Source organism: Toxotes jaculatrix, chromosome 22, assembly GCF_017976425.1.
Source record: "Toxotes jaculatrix isolate fToxJac2 chromosome 22, fToxJac2.pri, whole genome shotgun sequence".
In the NCBI taxonomy this organism is placed as follows: Eukaryota; Metazoa; Chordata; class Actinopteri; family Toxotidae; genus Toxotes; species Toxotes jaculatrix.
The window spans coordinates 11,140,339-11,160,225 of NC_054415.1; the positions used below are offsets into that span (position 1 = coordinate 11,140,339).

At 42.0% G+C, this 19,887-nt stretch overlaps 3 protein-coding genes across 3 annotated transcripts; 1 reads left to right on the top strand and 2 right to left on the bottom strand.

The window, feature by feature from the left end:
- Positions 1–5,416: 5,416 nt before the first annotated feature.
- Positions 5,417–9,145, bottom strand: creld2 (cysteine-rich with EGF-like domains 2). The gene is made up of 10 exons (XM_041030264.1): positions 8,790–9,145; positions 8,538–8,620; positions 8,022–8,132; positions 7,676–7,767; positions 7,352–7,528; positions 7,128–7,226; positions 6,719–6,802; positions 6,451–6,546; positions 6,099–6,239; positions 5,417–5,804 (listed from the first exon to the last, which is right to left on the bottom strand). Exons 1-10 carry the CDS (start codon positions 8,931–8,933, stop codon positions 5,746–5,748), a joined length of 1,086 nt encoding a protein of 361 aa, XP_040886198.1. The 5' UTR covers positions 8,934–9,145; the 3' UTR covers positions 5,417–5,745.
- A 287-nt stretch (positions 9,146–9,432) lies between these two features.
- alg12 (ALG12 alpha-1,6-mannosyltransferase) lies at positions 9,433–12,837 on the top strand. Its single transcript, XM_041030063.1, has 9 exons — positions 9,433–9,627; positions 10,134–10,266; positions 10,395–10,568; positions 10,691–10,885; positions 10,976–11,079; positions 11,234–11,457; positions 11,597–11,766; positions 12,062–12,137; positions 12,233–12,837. Exons 1-9 carry the CDS (start codon positions 9,469–9,471, stop codon positions 12,522–12,524), a joined length of 1,527 nt encoding a protein of 508 aa, XP_040885997.1. The 5' UTR covers positions 9,433–9,468; the 3' UTR covers positions 12,525–12,837.
- Positions 12,838–12,854: 17 nt separating this feature from the next.
- Positions 12,855–19,593, bottom strand: zbed4 (zinc finger, BED-type containing 4). The gene is made up of 2 exons (XM_041030062.1): positions 19,455–19,593; positions 12,855–17,650 (listed from the first exon to the last, which is right to left on the bottom strand). The coding sequence occupies exon 2, from the start codon at positions 17,457–17,459 to the stop codon at positions 13,674–13,676; it is 3,786 nt and encodes a 1,261-aa protein (XP_040885996.1). The 5' UTR covers positions 17,460–17,650; positions 19,455–19,593; the 3' UTR covers positions 12,855–13,673.
- Positions 19,594–19,887: the final 294 nt, after the last annotated feature.

The window sequence follows — 19,887 nt, forward strand, 5'->3', positions numbered from 1 at the left end:
AAATCTACTTTTACAACCCCAGTGTGAAGTAGGTCAAACTGCGCCTCCTCTACCATGTCTGATACACTTTTTTTTCTAAGTTTAGGTTTTTATGTTTAAACTTCTTGACCTTAAAAATAGAAATAATACTATGAAAAACTCCAGCAGTTAACAGATGTCTGGTTTTGGCGTTTATATGACCAGGTGTTGAACATCTGTCAGGGTTAATCTGCGAGTTTACGTAGGTGAACTTTTTGTCCAAATACAAAGCTCCTCTCTGTCATGTTCATGAAATCAGTTTGAGAAAACTTTTGCTTTGTGACATTGGAGCATTATCCTGCTGGAAGTAGCCTTTAGAAGATGGTAGACTGTGGCCATGAAGCGATGAATATGGTCAGTAACAATACTCTGACTGTGGCATTCAGTCCATGATTGATTGGTATTAAGGGGTAAGCCAAGAAAACATTCCTCACAACATTACGCCACCAGCAGCAGCCTGGACTGTTGACACAAGGCGGGTCGGGTCCATGGATTCATGCTGTTGATGCCAAATTCTGACCCTACCATCTGCAGCCTCAGCAGAAATCCAGATTTATCAGACCAGGCTGCGTTTTTCCAGTCTTCAACTGTCCAGTCTTCATCCTTCTGAACAAAACAAGGCACAGCACCAGTAGGCTGCATTCAGCATGCGTTCAGATAAGCTTTTAAAGTAATTTATCTTTGCTGCTGTAGTGCTGGCTTTTGGTGCTTGTGTCAAGGTTAGGTTTCTTGTTTACATGCTATTTAAGTAACTGGGCTACTTGAGAAAGCTGATTGTAACCTGGTCACTTAAGTGCATGTAAACGCTTTGAGTAGCAGTTTAAAAGTATTGCTATTTCATGTCAGTCTAAGAGAGACAGTAAACCATCTATCGTTAGGTGAAATGGATTGGAGCTTCGATTAAGAGCCTCTAATTTAAGTGTGTCATTTAAGACTAAAACTGCACAGCAGGGAAGAGATTTATTCAAGTTCTCTGTCTTTTCTGACTTCATCACCTTAGAGTCTAAAAAAGCAAAGATTTTAAGAAGCAGGACTGCAGCATCTCTTAAAAAAAAAACTCTGGGAGATCAAAGTGGCCCTCTCTGTCTCCTCTCATTCCCGATGGCCGTAAAAGATCAGAGGCCAGGCGATGCAGTCACACTGTAGAGCTGCACGCACACACGCAGACACACGCTCACACAAGCCAAATCTTATCATACTGTTACGCAGGCACACATATACACAGCCTGCACGTGCAGACTGACACACACACACAGAGACATGGGAGCTGGCTTTCAGATCTAACAAAGGTGGGTAACATCAATCCACCCTACCTGTCTGCGAAAGCTCTGTACAGCAGAGAGTGTGCCAGCCAGCACCGCGTCACTCCCCATCTCCAACCCCCTCCTCCTCCTCCTCCTCCTCTGAAAGACGATTTAGTCTGAGCATTGTTCTATGAGAGGCTGTGCTGTGCAAGCGAGGGCACCAGCTAAAGTCTGAGCTGAAACCAGCATTTAGTTTTAATAAAACAGCAAAGAAGTGCAGAAATCTCTATTACGATATGTTCTTCTGCGGAACATGTTAACAGACCAAAGAACAGCATCACCTTCTCTCCCATATATACAGCACTTCTGTGTGTACACACTACGTATATTTCCAGTTACATGAGGCTTTCAAGTCAACATCTACGCACAAGATACACAAAATAAAAGAACATGGAACATTAAAACAAAGGAAGAAAAAAAAAGGACAATTTTCACCCTAACTTTCAATTCCAGCACATTAAACCAGCAGGCCCACATAACATGCTGAATAATTAAAAATGTTTGGATTGGTTTTACACTCCTATTGAACAGAATAGTTCCAGGTAGAACATTATTTTTTTTTACACAGGAGAGGAAAACACTGGTGTACTGAATGTTTTGCTAATCTATTATTCTTCTGCTGCTCCAGGCTCAGGCGCACCTTGTTGTGAAACAAAATCATGATTTCATGACGTAAATAATTCAGATTTACATTACTGCTCACGGCCATCAGGCCCACCCCCCACAGACCAATGTGTTCATCAGTCCAATAACATATAAGGTAAATGCTGACTCTGCAGTGTTGCATGATTCAAACAGCTTTAATCTTCCTTTTAAACATTAACGTTGTCAACTGACAGCAAAAACAACTGGAGTTACACAGCTGGATCAGCAGGAGGCTTTTGGAAACAACATAAATGACCTTTACTTGTGCTTTGATTTGTTTCAAAGAAACAGTTCAACCGTAAAATGAAGTGAATTTTCTCATGTTCATGTAGCAGCTAAGGAGCCAGATACATCCCTCAGAAGATGGTAGAGAGAACCCAAGCTAAAATAAGTGTGAATGTTGGAATGTGGCGAGCTGAATGCTAACATTGCTGTGTGTAGTGTGTTGTATATAGTGTATTGTATATAAGTATATTGTTTGCTAACACAACAGTCAGATCTTCCCTCAAGTGGACAAAAAAAACAACACAAAACAATCAGTGAATACTGCATTAATTTCACACTCACCTCTTATCATTTCTCTTTGGTAGTATTTTTATAGATGCACAATTCAGATAAATGTTCCATCCATTGCTCAAACACACTGACTGGTCATTTATTCAAGCTCTTTACCATGCCACCCACCTGGATGATAAAACTACCTGATAACTAGAAAATTGAAAACAGAAGAGATCTACACAATTCATCTGCAGCCTTTGGTCAAATAGAAGAATGTATATGTATTCTTGTCTGTAACCTGAAATACAACTGAATAAGTAAAGAAACCTGGTCTCTGGTGAAATCCTGCATTTGGGTTCATCTGTGTTTCAGGGGTCACACAGACTGCAGGTCAACGTGTTATATCTCTTTCGCACACAACACAAATTTCCAATTTCCCCCCTCCTTAACCTCAGGCAAGCAAGCTACAGCTACACATGCAGCCCCAGCTGTTCCTCTGTCCTCCATCTAATGCTTTTACTCCCCGCCAAAATCTGTGTTTCATAAAGAGTCTTGGAGCAGGAGTGCTGGTGTCAGTGCATTCAATGAGGCTCCTTGCATTTCTTTCACAGCGCCCTGAAAGGGAAGAGGCCCAAACGGCACCTTGAGAAGTTCTATATTGGAGTTTTGCAGAGTTTCCAATTTGTCTGGCTTAATTGTTGGCGGTTAAATGTCCAGCTGGGTGAAAGGAAGGCAGCCCCAACCGCATCAGAGAGGGCAGCAAGTTTAAGGAGTGCCTGACATCAGAGGCGGCACAGGCCACTGACAGCTGAACAGAAGCGCACGGTGCCACATCTGGCTTCTAGTTTAACGTGCGGTTTCCCTTAGTATATCTCAGCACTATGATTATCTCTGTCCCACTGCCTTACAATGGAACAAAGAGGATTGTTGTCTAAGGATAGCTTTGGGAAACAGCAGCTCTGAGATTTAACTGCTGGTGAATGTGGATGAAGATGAGAATTAGAATCACAATTTGATGCCCGGGAATAGAGGGCAGGATGTCCCGGCCTGCTGAAATAAAAAGCATTTCTGAATGGAGGAGATTACGGTGCTATCAGCTCAGTGCTCTGTGCGTTTTCTTGCTCTGCATGCTCCTGGGTTTCCTCAGTAACCCTGTCAGTGTCCTCGTAGTCACCCCGCTACAGCTGGACCATGTGCTCCACAGCTGAGGTTTACTGGCAGAAGAAAACCAACACAAGGTCAAAAGAAAAGAGCAGGGTGCCCCTCCAACCACAGAGTATTTGTGCACATGCTGCTCCACTCAGTATAAACACACGCATGGGCAATTCGGTGCATGTGCAGACACACAAACACCGTCCACGTCTCGATGCACGTTTTGTGGAATCCGACCGGGGATTCACTACGCCGCACGAAAGGGGAGGCCAGCATGTGGAATAAACAATGCTCTAATTTCAACAGCAGGCAAGCCCAGTGGTTAGAAGAGCTGTCTTAGAAAGGTTACAAGTTCAAAACACTGAAATTTTAAGTAAGATCCTGAAGACCTATCTGCCTGCTTGTTGAATAGCTCTGACCCAAAAAAATCTGTTTTCTTTTTGTAAGTGTTGAGATCTTTTAGGCTCAAATGTAAAATCTTCTTACATTTTTTTTAAAAGCATGTTTGCAGCTCAAAAAAGCAAAAAGAATTTGAACTTAAATACCTATTGGTCATGTGACACAGTTAAAGTGTACACAGCTCTTGTACAGGAAATTCTGTTGATGTTATACCAAACTTATGAGCGACACAAAACAACACACAACTGCACTGCCTCACTGTGTAGCAGAAAACAGAAAAGCCCTGGTGAGTCAGAAAAGCCAGGTGAATGTACAATGATTACTCACGGCAGCTCACTCAGCATCAGCTTGTTGCGACACGATCGCTCTCCAGCAGTGGAGAGGGTATCTCATATCAAACATTCCTCCTCTAATAAAGGCTAAATTCACTGAGATGAATGTTGCAGCATCAATAGTAGGTACACTGACTCATGCATTAGTCTGCACACTGACTCATGCTAATGCTCTCGTTTTCTCTGCTGCTTGGTTCTCATCTTGCCTAAATCCTCTCAAAAAGACAAATACTTACATTTTGCCTGTGTGGCCTGTGTATAAAATTATATTTATTCTAGTTTTAAAAAGATGTGTAATGCTGCACAATTGGAAAATAACCTCTCCTCATCCTCCCTGATAAAACCTTTCAATATTGTGGAGTTAACATCCAGGGGTGAAAAGTGGAGGGGTGTGTGTGTGTGTGTGGGGTGGGCCTTTGGTATGATTGCATCTCTGCTGCCTCACCACCAGCTCAGACAGGTCTCAACTGGATGTTCCTTCCACCTTGGAAGGCCTGTCGAGTCAAAACAGCTGACATCATCCCGCAGGAAGCCGGGAAGACTTATTCCAAGGTGAGACTTGGGTTAGAAAAATATGCTTTGATCCAAGCAGGGCCAGAGGAAGGTCTTCCAAAACAAACAAAAAAAAAGCATCCTAACATCTGAGTGATTACTCTGCTGCATATTTGTAAAAGAACACTTCCACATCACACAGTAAATTAAGTGGATTAATGTTGTGTAGAAGCAACACAGAACATGTAGGTGTGAAGAAAGAATATTCAGTGTGATTCCTTGTGATGAAACACACTCAAGTCTGTTCAAAATGTCTGTATGAGTGTTTGAATATGTATGAATATGAATGACCATGAGTAAAAACAGAGACACTATCTTGTCCTTTCTAGCTCAGTTTCAGTAAGACACATCCCTACTCAGTAAGGAGCATCCATATTTCATATGGCTACACTGCCACCCTGTGGCCATCTATGATAACTGCAACTGCACAACCTCCACTTGCTAATTTAACCCACTAAAATAAATAAGAAAAATTTTGTAGAAGAACACATACACATTGTGTTGACATGGGTTTATCTTAAATTTAACATAATTCCTTTATTGAAACATCTTGGATTTTTAAAACCATACAACAAATAAAGACAACAAGTGGTAGTTTTCGCACACCAGAGAAAAGCACCAACGACCAGCATACTAAGAGCATAAAATGTCTCTTTTTTTTTTTGTTTTGTCCTTTAATCCATGATCCACAGCTGGAAAACACTGTCCTGGCAACTTTTGTTGGTTCTAAGTGCAGCTGGTATGTAAGTGCGTGTAGTTGACTATTTTAAAAAACGAGCAGCTTCAGATGTACCACTTTTCAACAGTTCCTCTTGTTTTGCTCCTAATGGTTCCAGTTCTGAAAGTCAAAGCTCCCCATGTGGACTTGTGGTTGTCTCGGATGATTCTGACTCCTCTGTGTTTCCTAATGCAAATTTAAGCATGTGTAAATAATAAACAGTTAGATGTGAACCAGTATGTTGACTTTCAACATTGATAATATCATAACACTTCCAGTGCAGAATACAGGATGTCTTGTCAACTGGTTTCAAATGCTGTAGCAGACAATACAAACATTTAGCTCAATATCAAACAGTATATTCAACTAAAACAATAATATAAGGCTTCTTGAACTACTCCTGGGAACCTGGCTGTGTTTTCAGAATGAGTGTAACACACACTGTATGAAACCAGTCCTTAAACAAACACTAATCCTCACCTGGCTGTGGTGTTTGGACACACTCGCCATCTTGCTCCTCGTAGCCACTCGAACAGATGCACACGTAGCTGCCTTTAGTGTTGACACACTCCTGGTGCTCCTTTGTGCATACCGACTCTGACTGGGAACACTCATCGATATCTTAGAAAACATAACATAATACTGATAAACCAGATGGACTGAGAAAGTTTGCCCTCTGGTAATGTCACCTAAGACAGAGAGCCCTCATCAATAAGGAGGAATGTGTCAGTGTGACAAAGTCCATGTAATAAAAGTAAAAATAATCTTACTATGATGATGAACACAGGCAGTGTTTTTAAAGCTTTCAAACAGTGAATTATTTACATCATACCCGTGCAGGTGCCCTCTGTGTCCTGGTACCCGCTGGCACAAGCCTGGCACTTGTCAGGACCAGCTCCAGTGCAGCCGGAGCAAACTCTGTCACAAGCTGTGAATGACAAACACACACACACACACAAAGAAAAGTGTTTGCATTAGATAAAATCTGAAGTGGAACTAAATGACTTTCCTGATTTCTGAAATAGTTTTGAGAATCTCTCAGTAGACAAAGGACATATCCTGTTTTAAAAAGGGAAATGAGATGCTGTGAGTGCTCTTACCCTTGCAGGAGTAGGAGCCTTCTGTGTTAAGGCAGTATTGATCTTCATCACAGGGAGAAGGGTCTTTGGAGCACTCATTCACATCTGCAACGCATCAGATAGATTGCAGTAAGATACACTGGTGTCCACAGAGTGTAATCTACTTCATGCTCCTTATCACATCAGACTGACAGGCTTTTGTTTCAAATGCAACTGACTGATGGGATTAACTGATAAACTGATCTCTGCTTGACAAATACAGCTGCAATTTGCAATGTTCAAGTGAAATAAAACTATTTTATAACCAAAGATTAATATCTTTTTAAGCATAATCATGCAGCTCTGGCTTTACCCACTAATTAGAGCTATTGTAACTTTCTTCTCCACACTCACAAATCACTACATGTGGAGTTATCGCTCATGCTCCTACCAACACAAGCTTCCTGGTCATCCTCCTCCCAGCCTTCCTTGCACTCATCACAGTCCTGATTGGTTGCTCCAGTGCAGGTCTTGCAAGAAGAGTGGCATTCTGTGGTAGGAAGAGAAACCACAGACATACTAATCAGTTCTCTGCACATTTGTATATGAAGTTTGATGACATGTCAGTGGCACAACAGCCGCTGCTTATTCACTTGTTTCTGTGTTGAGCAGTACCTGTGCAAAGGGAGAAGGTGTCGTTCCTCACTTCGTTGAAGTAGCCATCGATGCAGTCGAGGCAAAACTCCCCTTTATAACCGTGGACGCAGCTGCACTTTCCATTCCCTCCGCGAGTCCCGTCGCCATCGCACATTCCATTTCCGTGACAAGGTCTCTCAGAGCCCCCCACACAGGCTTAAAAAGAAAATGGAAAAGACAAAAGCAACACAAAAATATTTAACATCAGTGCAACTTCCACAGGTTACTGGAATTATTTGTTTAAAATGCTGGTTTCACGTAACTGTAGTCTGCCACAAGCAGCACCACTGCGTTTTTCCTCACCATTGCAATCAGGTCCAAATGTTCCCTTTGGACAGCACACTTTGATGGTGTCTATGCAGAACCACTTATGCAGATCAGGATGTTTGGTTTTCCTGCATTGCAACAGGAAGTAAAACAGGAAGAGGTGAGGTTTGCCACATTTAACTAAGTGAAACAAATTGTTGTACACAAATAACTCTGCAGGTGATACCTCTGTCAGCTTGCCTAATCATACTGGAAGCACATCAATCTGTCTGTCTTTTATTTTTTACTAAGGTTGTGTTACATCCCAGTTATGAAGCTGACTTTCAAATGTGACCATACTGACACTGAAACTCTGACAATATTTGCATTAAATAACACCCACTTCTTGAACCACCAAGTCTCAAATTGGTCTTCGTGCTCTTCTACCATGCGATTGCACTCAAAGCTGCTGCTCTCACACAGCCCCTCCACAATCTCCATCAGACGGATCTCACTGCAAAAAGGAGGACGGGTCAAACTGGACAGACACTGAGCAACATATGGGAAGAAGTAATAGGAGTCTGCAAGGGAAGAGGTAGCACCTGTCACCATATACGGCCATGTGATAAAAAGGAAGTGAGGAAGATTGCACGTGTGTGTAAATACATAAAAACAAACTGTTACTTCTGGTAGGCTGTGCCAAAGTAACATCCCACATCCATTCAACAGTGTGAAAGTTTGCCTACGCTAACGGCCACTTGCCAGTTATAGATTCAAATGCGTGTTGCTTATCTGAAACTTTGATAAGCTTCGTGCACCAAGTACAAAAGCCTGCACTTATGGTAAAGCAAACACAATAAGACATGTGCCTGGGGCATGATGACCTGTGATTTGGACCGGGCAAGATGTGTGGTCTCACCTTGTCTCATATTTAGACAGTTTCCTCTCCTCCCAGGCTGTGTTGCCTCCGCCAAAGTTCTGCTTTGCTGTTCTGTCAAAGCCCTAACACAAAAAAACAGAGTTGTTTTTGTACAGAAAGAAGCAGGGAAGGGACTGGAGTAATTTTTTAAATTTAAAGACATTTCAGGCGTTTGGCACCATTTAAGGTAGCAGTGTACATTCACTATAATAGGGTAACACATCTATTCATAAATATAAATGAATATCTGACCTTGTTGAAGTTATCAGTTATTTGCTGGCAGGTGGTGCAGGCGCTTTTTAAATCCCTCTTAGCGTCGATGTCTTGGAAAAGTAAAACAAGAGTTACACAAGACAAAAGCCTCAGTAGCCGCAGTCTTGGACCGGTGGACAGCATCTCAACCACTTCAATCACTTCAGACCCAGTTTCATATCAGGACACAAGCTTCAGCCACTCGCAAGCAAGCTTCCCACTAATGTTAAAGCGCTGCACGGTTCGGACACATCTAAATGAGCTGTTCTTAACATTAAATCTAAGTTTGCCTGATCTATGCAAAGCGCAATAAAGTCGTATTTACATGCCGGTCGTGGGAAAAAAAACGATGCCGTTCTAGTTTTCCGCGTCAGCTTCTTGGTCGAATTGTGGCTTGCGCTGATTGGCTCTCCTTACGGTCAATCATATTTGCAACCAATCACAAGCCGCCACGCGCGGGACAAAAAGATCCTTCCGCACGTGGAAAATTCAGGAAACCTTACAGTAGTATTTAAAATATGTATGTTTTTCGCTTTTGAATGAAGTATTTGCTTTGATTTATAAACAATATCTTAATGTCTTTATTACAAAAATAATGTTAACATTTTAGCGATTTGAAAACATGTCACGTATCTTACTTCCTGTCTTGACCGGAAATGACAGCAGTGTTTCAGCTGTCATGGCTGTAAAGAGGAATGTTTTGGGGCTGCCACTGCTCTTCTTGTTAATTTTAGTGGCTCTCTTGCATTTACTAATTTGTCCGTTTACTAAAGTTGAGGAGAGCTTTAACTTACAAGCAGCGCACGACATTTTGTATCACAGGCTTGACTTTGACAAGGTAAGCAAGTGTTGTGGCTTCAGGTAATAGATGTGCCAACAAGCTAACTGTGCGCTACACCAGACAATGAAAACATTTTTATTTTTGAATTAAACATTTGGCAATACGTTATAAAAAAAAATACAAACAACACTAACAGTCAAATTTACCGTTTTCACAGCTTTGTCAGTTGTAGAGGAGAGCATTGTCTGATTATTAAAAGACATATTTGTGCCAATTGAAGTTACAGCGTTTTGGTAAATTAATATTTAATTCCAAACAAAACTATGCATAAGATTAAATCATATACTGTGACTACTGAACATTTACATTTCCATGACAACTGGGTGAATTCCATTTCTTGCTAAAGAAATGATGTAATGTCATTGGAAGCTCCATCAGCTGCTGAATTAACTGCTGTTTCCATGTCAAACTTGAATTTAAAAACTGAGGTGACTTCCAGTGTGATGTTCTGACTGTGTTTCAGTGTTGCAGAGACCCAATAATAAATCTGTCCTCTCTTTCAGTATGACCATCATGAGTTTCCTGGTGTGGTGCCACGGACTTTCCTTGGCCCCCTTTTTCTTTCCGTGCTCTCCTCCCCTGCTGTGTTTCTGTCCTCTCTGCTGGATGCACCAAAATTCTACTCACAGCTGATAGGTAAATCACCGTCCACATCTCACAAATTTTCTCACAAATTGCCATTTTCCAAGCAATTGATTCTGTATGTTAAAATAAATGTTGCCTCTTGGGTTTTAAATTGTGTATGTTCACTGTGTTTTGTGCAGTCAGAGCTTCCCTGGGGGTTTGTGTTATTGGTGCTCTGTGGCACATGCAGAGAGAGGTGACGAGGCAGTTTGGCTCCACAGTTGCAATTCTCTTCTGTCTCACATGTGCTTCACAGTTTCACCTAATGTTCTACAGCACCCGGACTCTCCCTAATGTATTTGCACTACCAATAGGTAAGATGCACTGCTAATAAGAATCTGATTTTCCTGAAACTCTGGATGAAGCGTTTATTTTTCCTTTTTCCTGAATTAGTGAACAAATCCACAAGTAAGTGACAGTAAATTTTTCTCCCCAGTTCTTGTAGCATTCACATCTTGGATGGCTCAGAAATATGGCCGCTTCATCAGCCTCTCTGCTTTAGCCATCATTGTGTTCCGGTCAGAGCTCTGCATCTTCATGGGTCTCATGTTACTGATATCACTGCTGAGCAGGAAGCTGGGACTCCTGCAGCTGCTTTACTATGCTGTTCCTGCTGGGATCTTGTCACTGGGTGAGTGGTGAATGTACGGTATATAAATAATACATTGCCTGAACTGAACATGTGCACGACGATTGTTTTGATTTGTTTTGTCTTTTGCAGCTCTGACAGTGGCTGTTGACACCTTCTTTTGGAGGAAGTTTCTATGGCCTGAGGGTCAAGTTTTGTGGTACAACACTATTCTCAACAAAAGTTCCAACTGGGGAATATCCTTTCATTTCATTTCCTCCAGTATTTATTCTCATTTATAAGTATGCAAAACCTAGCTATCACTTCTATATTTACGTTTAGCAATTTATTAACTCTAAAAAAGATGATAATCTCCACTCCCCAGTTCTCCTTGACTCCTCTCGCCAGTAAACCTCCCCCTTTCTCTGGTATTTTTACTCTGCGGTGCCCCGTGCCCTGGGCTGCACGTTGCTCTTTGTCCCCCTCGGCCTTCTTGACAGGCGGATGAGGCTGCTGCTGCTACCCACAGTAGGCTTCATCCTCATCTACTCGCTTCTGCCCCACAAGGAGCTGCGCTTCATCATATACACTTTCCCCGTGCTCAGTTTGGTGGCTGCCCGAGGCTGTTCTTTCATGTAAGTCAAAACATAAGACCACTGTATTTACAGTAAACATTAACCAGTCTCTTTTAGAGTAGCTGCTCTTGTAGATGAGCCACTACAAAGGCTGCTACTCATGTTCCTCTTTTCTTGTTTTTTTTCCTGTGTGCTTTAGTTTGTGCAACTACCAGAAATCCTGGATGTATAAACTGGGTTCGGCGGTTGTGGTTGGTCAGCTGTTGAGCAACGCAGTGTACTCTAGTATTTGTCTCCATGTTTCCTACCACAACTACCCAGGGGGCCACGGGCTGCAGGAACTACACAGGCTGCGGTCAGCCACTGCAGGTTGGAATCATTTCCATTTCTAGTTGCAGGACGTTCCCAACAGAATCAGTCACATCAGTAATAACAAAAACTATGAGTGAAAATTTTCAGTTATCAAAAATGCATCACGTTTTAAATTTGAGGTATAATTACCTTTATACAATATTGGTGGTATGTTTCAGATTTTATTTTCTTATTAAAAGATCTGATCTTATCAATGTGTACAAGATCTATGACAAACCATATTATTATTATTGAGGTCAGTAATTATACAAAGTTGTGTATTAAAAACATTGTTTACACTTTGTTCTCTTAGACATCTTTGTTCATATTGACACCTATGCTGCTGAAACTGGAACATCACGCTTCTTAGAGCAAAACAGAAACTGGAGGTCAGTGGATTTTTATTTCTTAAGTCCATCAAAGTTAATGTGTCTGCTGTTGACATTTAACTTTTTCTAATGCGTTGACTTACCTTTTTCAACAGATATGACAAACGGGAGGACATGAGTCCCACGAATCCTGAGATCAAGATGTACTCACACCTGCTAATGGAGGCTAATGTTACCAAGATACAGCTACTGCAGGACACTCATCAGCCTCTGGCCTTCATAGAAGGTTACAGCAACATTGCCTTCAACATGTTCCACTTCCCTCCCGTCAGTGTGCGACTGGTGAGAAAAACTGTACTGATGGAGAGAAAAGACTGGCAACAGAAAGAGTACCAGAAACAGTTCTTGGTGACCAAAATTATGACAGAACAGGTTATGATAGTATAGATTGGGATGTAAAGGTTATTTTTCTGGGTGAGAAAGGAGGGGTCTGTCATCTGTCACATTCCTGTGACAGATGTTAAGGTATTGGAGTTATAAAGCTCTCATGAATAGCAAGAAACAGTTTCTGTATTATTTATAGAATGTGATTTTTATATTGTAGTATTATAATTGTAGATAAATGTTTTATAGATAATTACAGCTGAATGTGAACACAGGAAAAAAACATTTGAAACAGTCAAAACATCTATATTTTTTAACTTTGGACCCCAAACTCCCATGTTTTGTATAATAAAATATCTAATTGATTAAAAACCAAGAAGGCCCCTGCAATATTGCATAAGGAAAACCTTTATTTACAAATGACAAAATTTGCATGGTTCCAGTCTCAATGCTCAAACATTTATCAAATTAGGTTCAGAAGTCATTTAATATAAAAATGTACAGTACATTGTTTTACTCAATAATAAACCCATAATTTAATCCCCTGGACATAAACTTAAATTGTGCTTAAGAGACAAATTGTATATTCCAAACAAACTCCTTAATCTGAAAATACAGCAATATTATACATGATCTTATTAAAAACATTTCAGCAAGTAAAAAAAAAAGGTCTACTTCTAAATGACAGTACCATGAGCCACAAATTCACAATGAAAATTAAATAACATTAACTTAAAACATCTTTCAGTCACAGCATTTATTTTTGGGCCATGTTTTCATTCAGAAAACAACTCTGCATCTATCTTTAATCCATAGTAATCAAAGAAAAAAAGCATCCTGACGTGATCTGCGCATTTTAACAAATTATTTACAGCATTTTTGACCTGAAGTAGTTTTGGATAAGGCACAAGGAGAGAGTAGACACAGAAAACAGAAACATCGATTTACAAGCAAACACATTATCACCAACCCCTACAGCTAGAAAACCCCTCCCTCCCTGATACACTTCTGACTGAGACTTTTTATCACAACAGCTCCAAAGTGTTCAACAGTAGTACACAGAATACAATAAAACCTCAATCTGGCCTTTGCATTGAGACTCAATCAGTGTATAAATTGATATTTTACATTTTGCCCAACAGAAAACCCCCATTTCACAGCTATGCAACTTGGTCCTTGGCAAAGGGTTTTCAAGTTAATGCTCAATATTTATCAGTACTGAAAATAAATCAAGGGGAGGTTGACCTTGAGGAACAGCAGTCCCTCCATGTTTTCCAGTAAAGGTCTGGGCTGATTTAGGGCACAGTTGACACCAGCTGTGCTGAACAGTGTCTCTGCTGGGGTGATGCTGGGAGGACAGCCAACGTAACGGGCGGCTACTTTGGCAAGATCGGGCCACAGGAACTTTTTCAGGTTCCAATAGTCGAGGGGGTCACAGCTTTGATCAAGTATGTCTTCCTCAAGGTACTCCAGCACTGCCAGCTCTGAGGACTTTGGTTTCTCCTCATGTTTTATCTTCTGCCTGATGTCAGCCATTAAGGACCAGAGGTTGTCTTTGTTTGAGTGGGAGTTGTTGGATGATATGGGGGCCTCGTTGCAGCCGTTGGGCAGCGGTGACTTAACTGCAACTGAGGTAGAAGAGGACAAGTCCAGCTCCCGGATTAGCTCTTGTTTACACCGCTCAGCTTCTTCCTCTGTGAACAAGGATGTTTTGTATCGTGGGTCCAGCATGGTTGCCCAGGTGTATCGTGGGTCGTGCAGAGTTGCTGACATTTTGCTCACCATGGCTTCCTTTAGAGACTTGAGCATGTTGTCTATACCCACGGTCTCATCAAACAGTAAGTCTATCTTTCTGTTGAGGATGTGAATGAGTGGTATCACTTGTCCCAGAGTGGCAGTGCGGTTGCTCATCTCCCTGCAGGCCACTTCGAACGGTTTCAGTGCATTGCAGACCGACAGCATCACCTCCCACTGATCGCAGCTGATCATTTCCCTGAAATTGCACTCGATCGACATCTCATCAATGGCTTTCTTTTGCTCCACCAGCCGCTCCAGCATGAAGAAGGAGGTCCTCCATTTAGAAGGAACATCCTGAATCAGTTGGTTCTCTGGCAGCTGGTGGACCCTCTGGAGCTCAGCCAGTTTCTCCTTGGCCTTTGCTGAGCGGTGCACACGTTCACAGATCTTTCGTGCAATACTCAGAAGGTTCTGAACCATTCTCTGGCTCTTTATGGCTTCGCTAACAATGAGGTCTATAGTGTGTCCAAAACACTGCATGGTGACATGGCCATGGTCCTCCAAGGTGTTTCTGATGGTATTGTTATCGGTTACAGTGAAACCCTTTTTCAGCCCTGATGAGGTGATCCAAGAATCCCACAGATACTCGAGCTGCTTTGGGATGTCATGCATATCGTGATCACAGTCTATTTGTGAGACACTTAGAAGAGCGGAGCAGTGAAAGTCCTGACCTTGGGGTCTGACACTTGACTCGTACGTCGCCCAGTGGGCAGTAAGGGTCAGGTATTCTCTTGTCTGGCTGCTGACCCAGATACTAGTTGTGAAGTGAACAACACCACCTTCAGCCTCTTTCAGGTGGGTCAGCACAACATCCTTCACTCTTTCGTACATATCTGGTATGGCAGTGCTGGTAAAGTAAGAAGAGGGTGGTAGAGAATACTGAGGCTGGAGGTACTCAAGCAGTCTGTTCAGTCCAGCATTCTCCACCATAGCTGATGGCTGAAGATCCAGTGCGAGCATTTCTGCGATAAGTTTGGTGATTTTTTTGGCAACCGGGTGGTGTTCATCAAACCGCTCACGGGTCTGTTCTGTTTCATAAACAGACGTGTCCATGAGCTCTTGTTTAACATGAATTTCAGCAGACGGCACATCACCTGAGATAGTATTGTTACTTTCAAGAACGTGTCCATGAAACCTTTGCATGTGCCTGAAGAGGCAGCTTGTGCCGAGGTTTGTAGTCTTTTTGCCTCTGCTAATTGTGCGGCTACAGTGCAAACAAACCACCTTTGTGGGGTCAGCAGGTGAAATGGAGAAATGGTTCCACAGTTTTGATGTCTTTTTACTGAAAACAGGCAGGGTTTGTGGCTTTTTCTCACTGGCCGGGCTGTCAGTTTCTTTGGTTGAAACTGCTTCCGTTGCAGTGAGACTGGTGTAGGGGTGAGGAGAGGAGGACTCCTTCTCATCTGTGCTTTTTTGGTTTTTGAGGACGTCTGGGTGGCGTCTCATAAGATGCCTCATCAGACAGCTTGTACCAAAGTCGCCCCTTTTTCCTCGACTGATCACACATGGACAGTAACGGCACAGTGCTTTTAACTGGTCAACTGGTGACACTATGAAATGGTGCCACACTTCGGATTTCACCCGTTTCATGATCTTCTTGTTTTGCTGGAAAACTGAATGATCCTGATTGAGGCTGGGGCCCTCAGAGAGATCACATGGTGACGAAGTCAGGGGCGTGTCCTCTCCCTGAGTTTTGAAGGAGAGATTGAGAGAGGACTCCTGCCCTGAGAGATGCATCACCTCATCAGATTCCTCTTTTATATCCATGCCTTCCTCCATGCTTTGGGGCACTTCATCTGATATGGTTTCCGGTGAGGATGGAAGAAGGGGTGATTCTTTCTTTATTTCCAGTGGATCCTGTAGCTGTGTGCGGGGCAAAAGAGAGGGTGGGTTTGTATAGGGTGGGGGAATGTGATTGCCCTGTCCATTTTCCTCAATGACAACCTCTTTGTGAGCCCTCCACATATGACGAATAAGACAGCTTGTCCCTAGATCTTTCCCATTTTTACCCCTACTGAATTCATTCATGCAGTGGATACACACTGCTTTGGAATTGTCAGCAGGCGACAGGTAGAAGTGTTTCCACACAGCTGATCTCCGTCGGGAACTAGAGCTTTTTGGGGTCCCAGGAAGGCGCTCAGGCCCTCCATCTGACATGTCTTCATGGTTGTTTTCACTGGAATGTGAGGATAAGAGCGTGCTGCCAACTGTGTCAGGGTTGGCATACTGTTCTAGTTTTGGTTCGACTTTGGATAACACTTCTTTGGATGACAGGTCTGAATTTTCAGCTGAGGAGGTGGACGGTGAAGTGTTCTTTGAGGCAGAAGTAGTGACGCTATTTGTCAAGTCTCCGTTTTTTGGTGAGTTTGGGGAAGGAGGTATCAAAGATGAGGCAAGAGAGCTAGTCAGATTATTTGAGGATGCGTCCGCTCCGTCTTGCAAAAGCACAGTGGGGTGAGCCCTTCGTACGTGCCTCATTAAACAACTTGTACTGAGGTCTTTCTCGTTCTTACCCCGACTGAACTCCTTCATGCAGTATAAACAGATTGCTTTGGTACTGTCTCGTGGCGATATGCAGAAATGATTCCATGCAGGAGATTTTTTTCTTGGATTGGTATGACTTCTCATAGATGACAAAAGGCTCTGAGTGACAGCGTCCATGGCAACATCATAAAGGGTGCTTGTGTACCCACTTAGTAAATTACTATACTCATCACCATCTCTTGTTACAAAAGGGCCAACTGAGCTACCAAATGCTAGCCTTTCATCTTCCTGTGTTTCCTCCTCCATTCCCTGCACATCCCCAAGCTCATCTTTGATATGTTGAGTTGCTTCATTACTATCTTCATACTTTTCATTTTCTGCATTTTCCTCAGTATCAGTGTTTAGGCATTTGTTTGAAAGAGTGGGAGAAGCTGGATCAGTCTCTTTTGCTTCATCTGACTCCAACTGTTTGTCACCCTGAGAAGATAACTGGGGAGAAAGGGGAGAGTCTTTATCCAGTGTTATTGAGGAGTAAGAAGGTGACTGTGCATCCGCAGTCTCGTGAGGGTTAATGCTGTAGGATTTGAACACATAGCCATCCTGGCCCTCAATTTTCAGGCAGGTCCCTTTTGCCTCTCTTTTTTTACTCTCTGTGGAGCCATTAGGTTCACTGACCATATCCTCACTCATGTGAGACACCTCTTCCTCCCCATCCATGGCAGCAGCCCAAGAGTTTCTGTAGAATAGTCAGGCCTGCGTTGTCAAATGTAATCACTTATTTCAGGTGTAGTCATCGATACAGCAGCTCTCAAGCAGGTGTTGTAATGTGTGTATGGCTCTCCAGGACACAGGGTGCCTGCTTGTCCCTCTCCATTTATGACTGAAGTAGTTCCACCTGTTCACACAACCTAGGTAGAGGAAGAGAAAAAAATCAAAGAGTATTTTACAGTAATAATGAGATTCCAAAAAACAGGTAATACAGGTATCCTGCAATACCACAGAAGACCTGTACACCAAATTTTAGTTTCATTTTTATTTTCTGAAGCTGGCTGATATAAAACTGACTTTTAATGCTAGGTCTGGCAGCACCAACGATGTACTGGAGTTTAAAGTTAAAACTCCTGTTATAAAATCAAGTTCCAAGAAACATAAAACATCAAATGCACTGCTAGTTCACACCACTTTGATTTTTGATTGAGAGCAACTTTGTGGTAATAAACAAGGAAATGTTTGAGTCTGCAAGGTGACTTGCATTACCCTAACGTTACATGACGTTACTGTTGGCCATTGTGAGGCTACATCATCTCATTTACAAGTACAGGTTCAGTCAGTTCAGTTATAAGGTCAGCATTTTGAATCACAATACCATGTGCTCCACCTCACACATTAAATACTCTTCTTCACCACCCTCAAAAACTTTATACAAACCAATCTACTGTAATAATTGTTAACTAATTGTTAACTAAAATCTTCAAAATATTTATACTGTTAATTTAGAATTTTAATGCATGCCACTTGGCATCTGGGGCTTTAACTGTAACAGCGGAAACCTTCTTATCACATTTGATTATGTATAACTGCCTAATGCTACAGTGGATCTATGCACAACAGAAAATGTGCTACAACTCTACATCCAAGCAGCTTAAATCTTTAATATACTAAACATAGATGGTTGTATATAGATTTTTTATTACATTGAAACACTTCAGCAGATCATATCATTAATCATTGGGTTGAAAAACCAAGCATACATACATACAGCATAAAATAAATAATAATACAACACTACAAAATTCAGCATTTTTTCCTGAACACTACACAATATGCAGCGTGTGTACATGCAGCACACATCAGCTCTGACAATATTAGCCTACACAAGTATCACCCAAATGAAAACCAGAATAACGTATTTCAAGCTTTAATTAGTCATCAAAAAATAATCGTTCATTCAACTTAATCTAACTTTATAAACGTGGCCAACATATTCCTTTTTTTATCCTAGATTATTAATACGTGATCTCATTTAAGCACGCATCTAAAAAAAACAGTCAGCGTTAAGCCATTTGCTAAGTGATCAGTGACAGCCAGTTTTTCCGGGTTTGGCTTAAGTGCTAGGCAGGAAGATGCGAGAGGACAGCAGAAAATAGCCAACGCTGACTAGCTTTCTTCTTCACGTAACACACCAAGTTGTAAATGGGAATCTACACGCCGGCTTTCGGCTCACACTCAGTGAACAACATATAACATGAACCTCGAAACGTGTGCGACCCCATACTAATAAATATTTAACAATGAAATAAAACATTTCAGGCAGTTAGGCTACATCATCAGTAAACACCACGGTGGCTATCCTGATGCTAACTAGGTTAGCCGCAGGGCTAATAAACACATAAAAACAACACACAGGTACAGCACTTCTGTCACATGGATTTGTAGCACAAATATTAGAGCCAATCTAACTTCTACAACTACCCCATTAACATTATAATGACCTGAAAATGGCTTTAGGTAAATTTCGGACCACACCACGACTGCTAGCTGGTTAGCTGCCAGCTAGGCCACACACAGGACATACTAGCTAACCTGGCGAGGCAGAACCCAGCCGTGGCAACACACGAACCACACGGGATCCGAATCAGACCAGCACTCACCACGACGTCCTGGCCTCAGTAAACCCTCCCCATGACACGTACATGAGCTCAACATACTTACTGTCGAGTATGACGGTGTGATCACAAGGTTTCGGCTCCTAAACAGTTAAATATGACACATTTGATTGATCCGGAGGGGGGTTCACTTTGTTGCTTTTGTCTCCTGGTTTGCTAGCAGTTCACGTTCGGCCGAAGCAGCTCCACACAGCGTCGGACGGAAGGAACATGTTTTAATGATGTCACCGGGCGCAGGGTCTCTAGTATGGCGAAGGGGGTAATAAATTCAAGCAATATGTCATACAACTCCGTGTTTTACTCTGATTTGTCACATTTTTGTTTACTGTCGCCACTGCTATTAAAATGACAGATTTAGTGGTCATGTGTGATTTGTTAATCAAATACACACACACACACATATATTTATACATGTATATTTATATATCCAGCGAGAGCTTATTATATTAACAGTAACAGTTAACATCCAAAGTAACTTT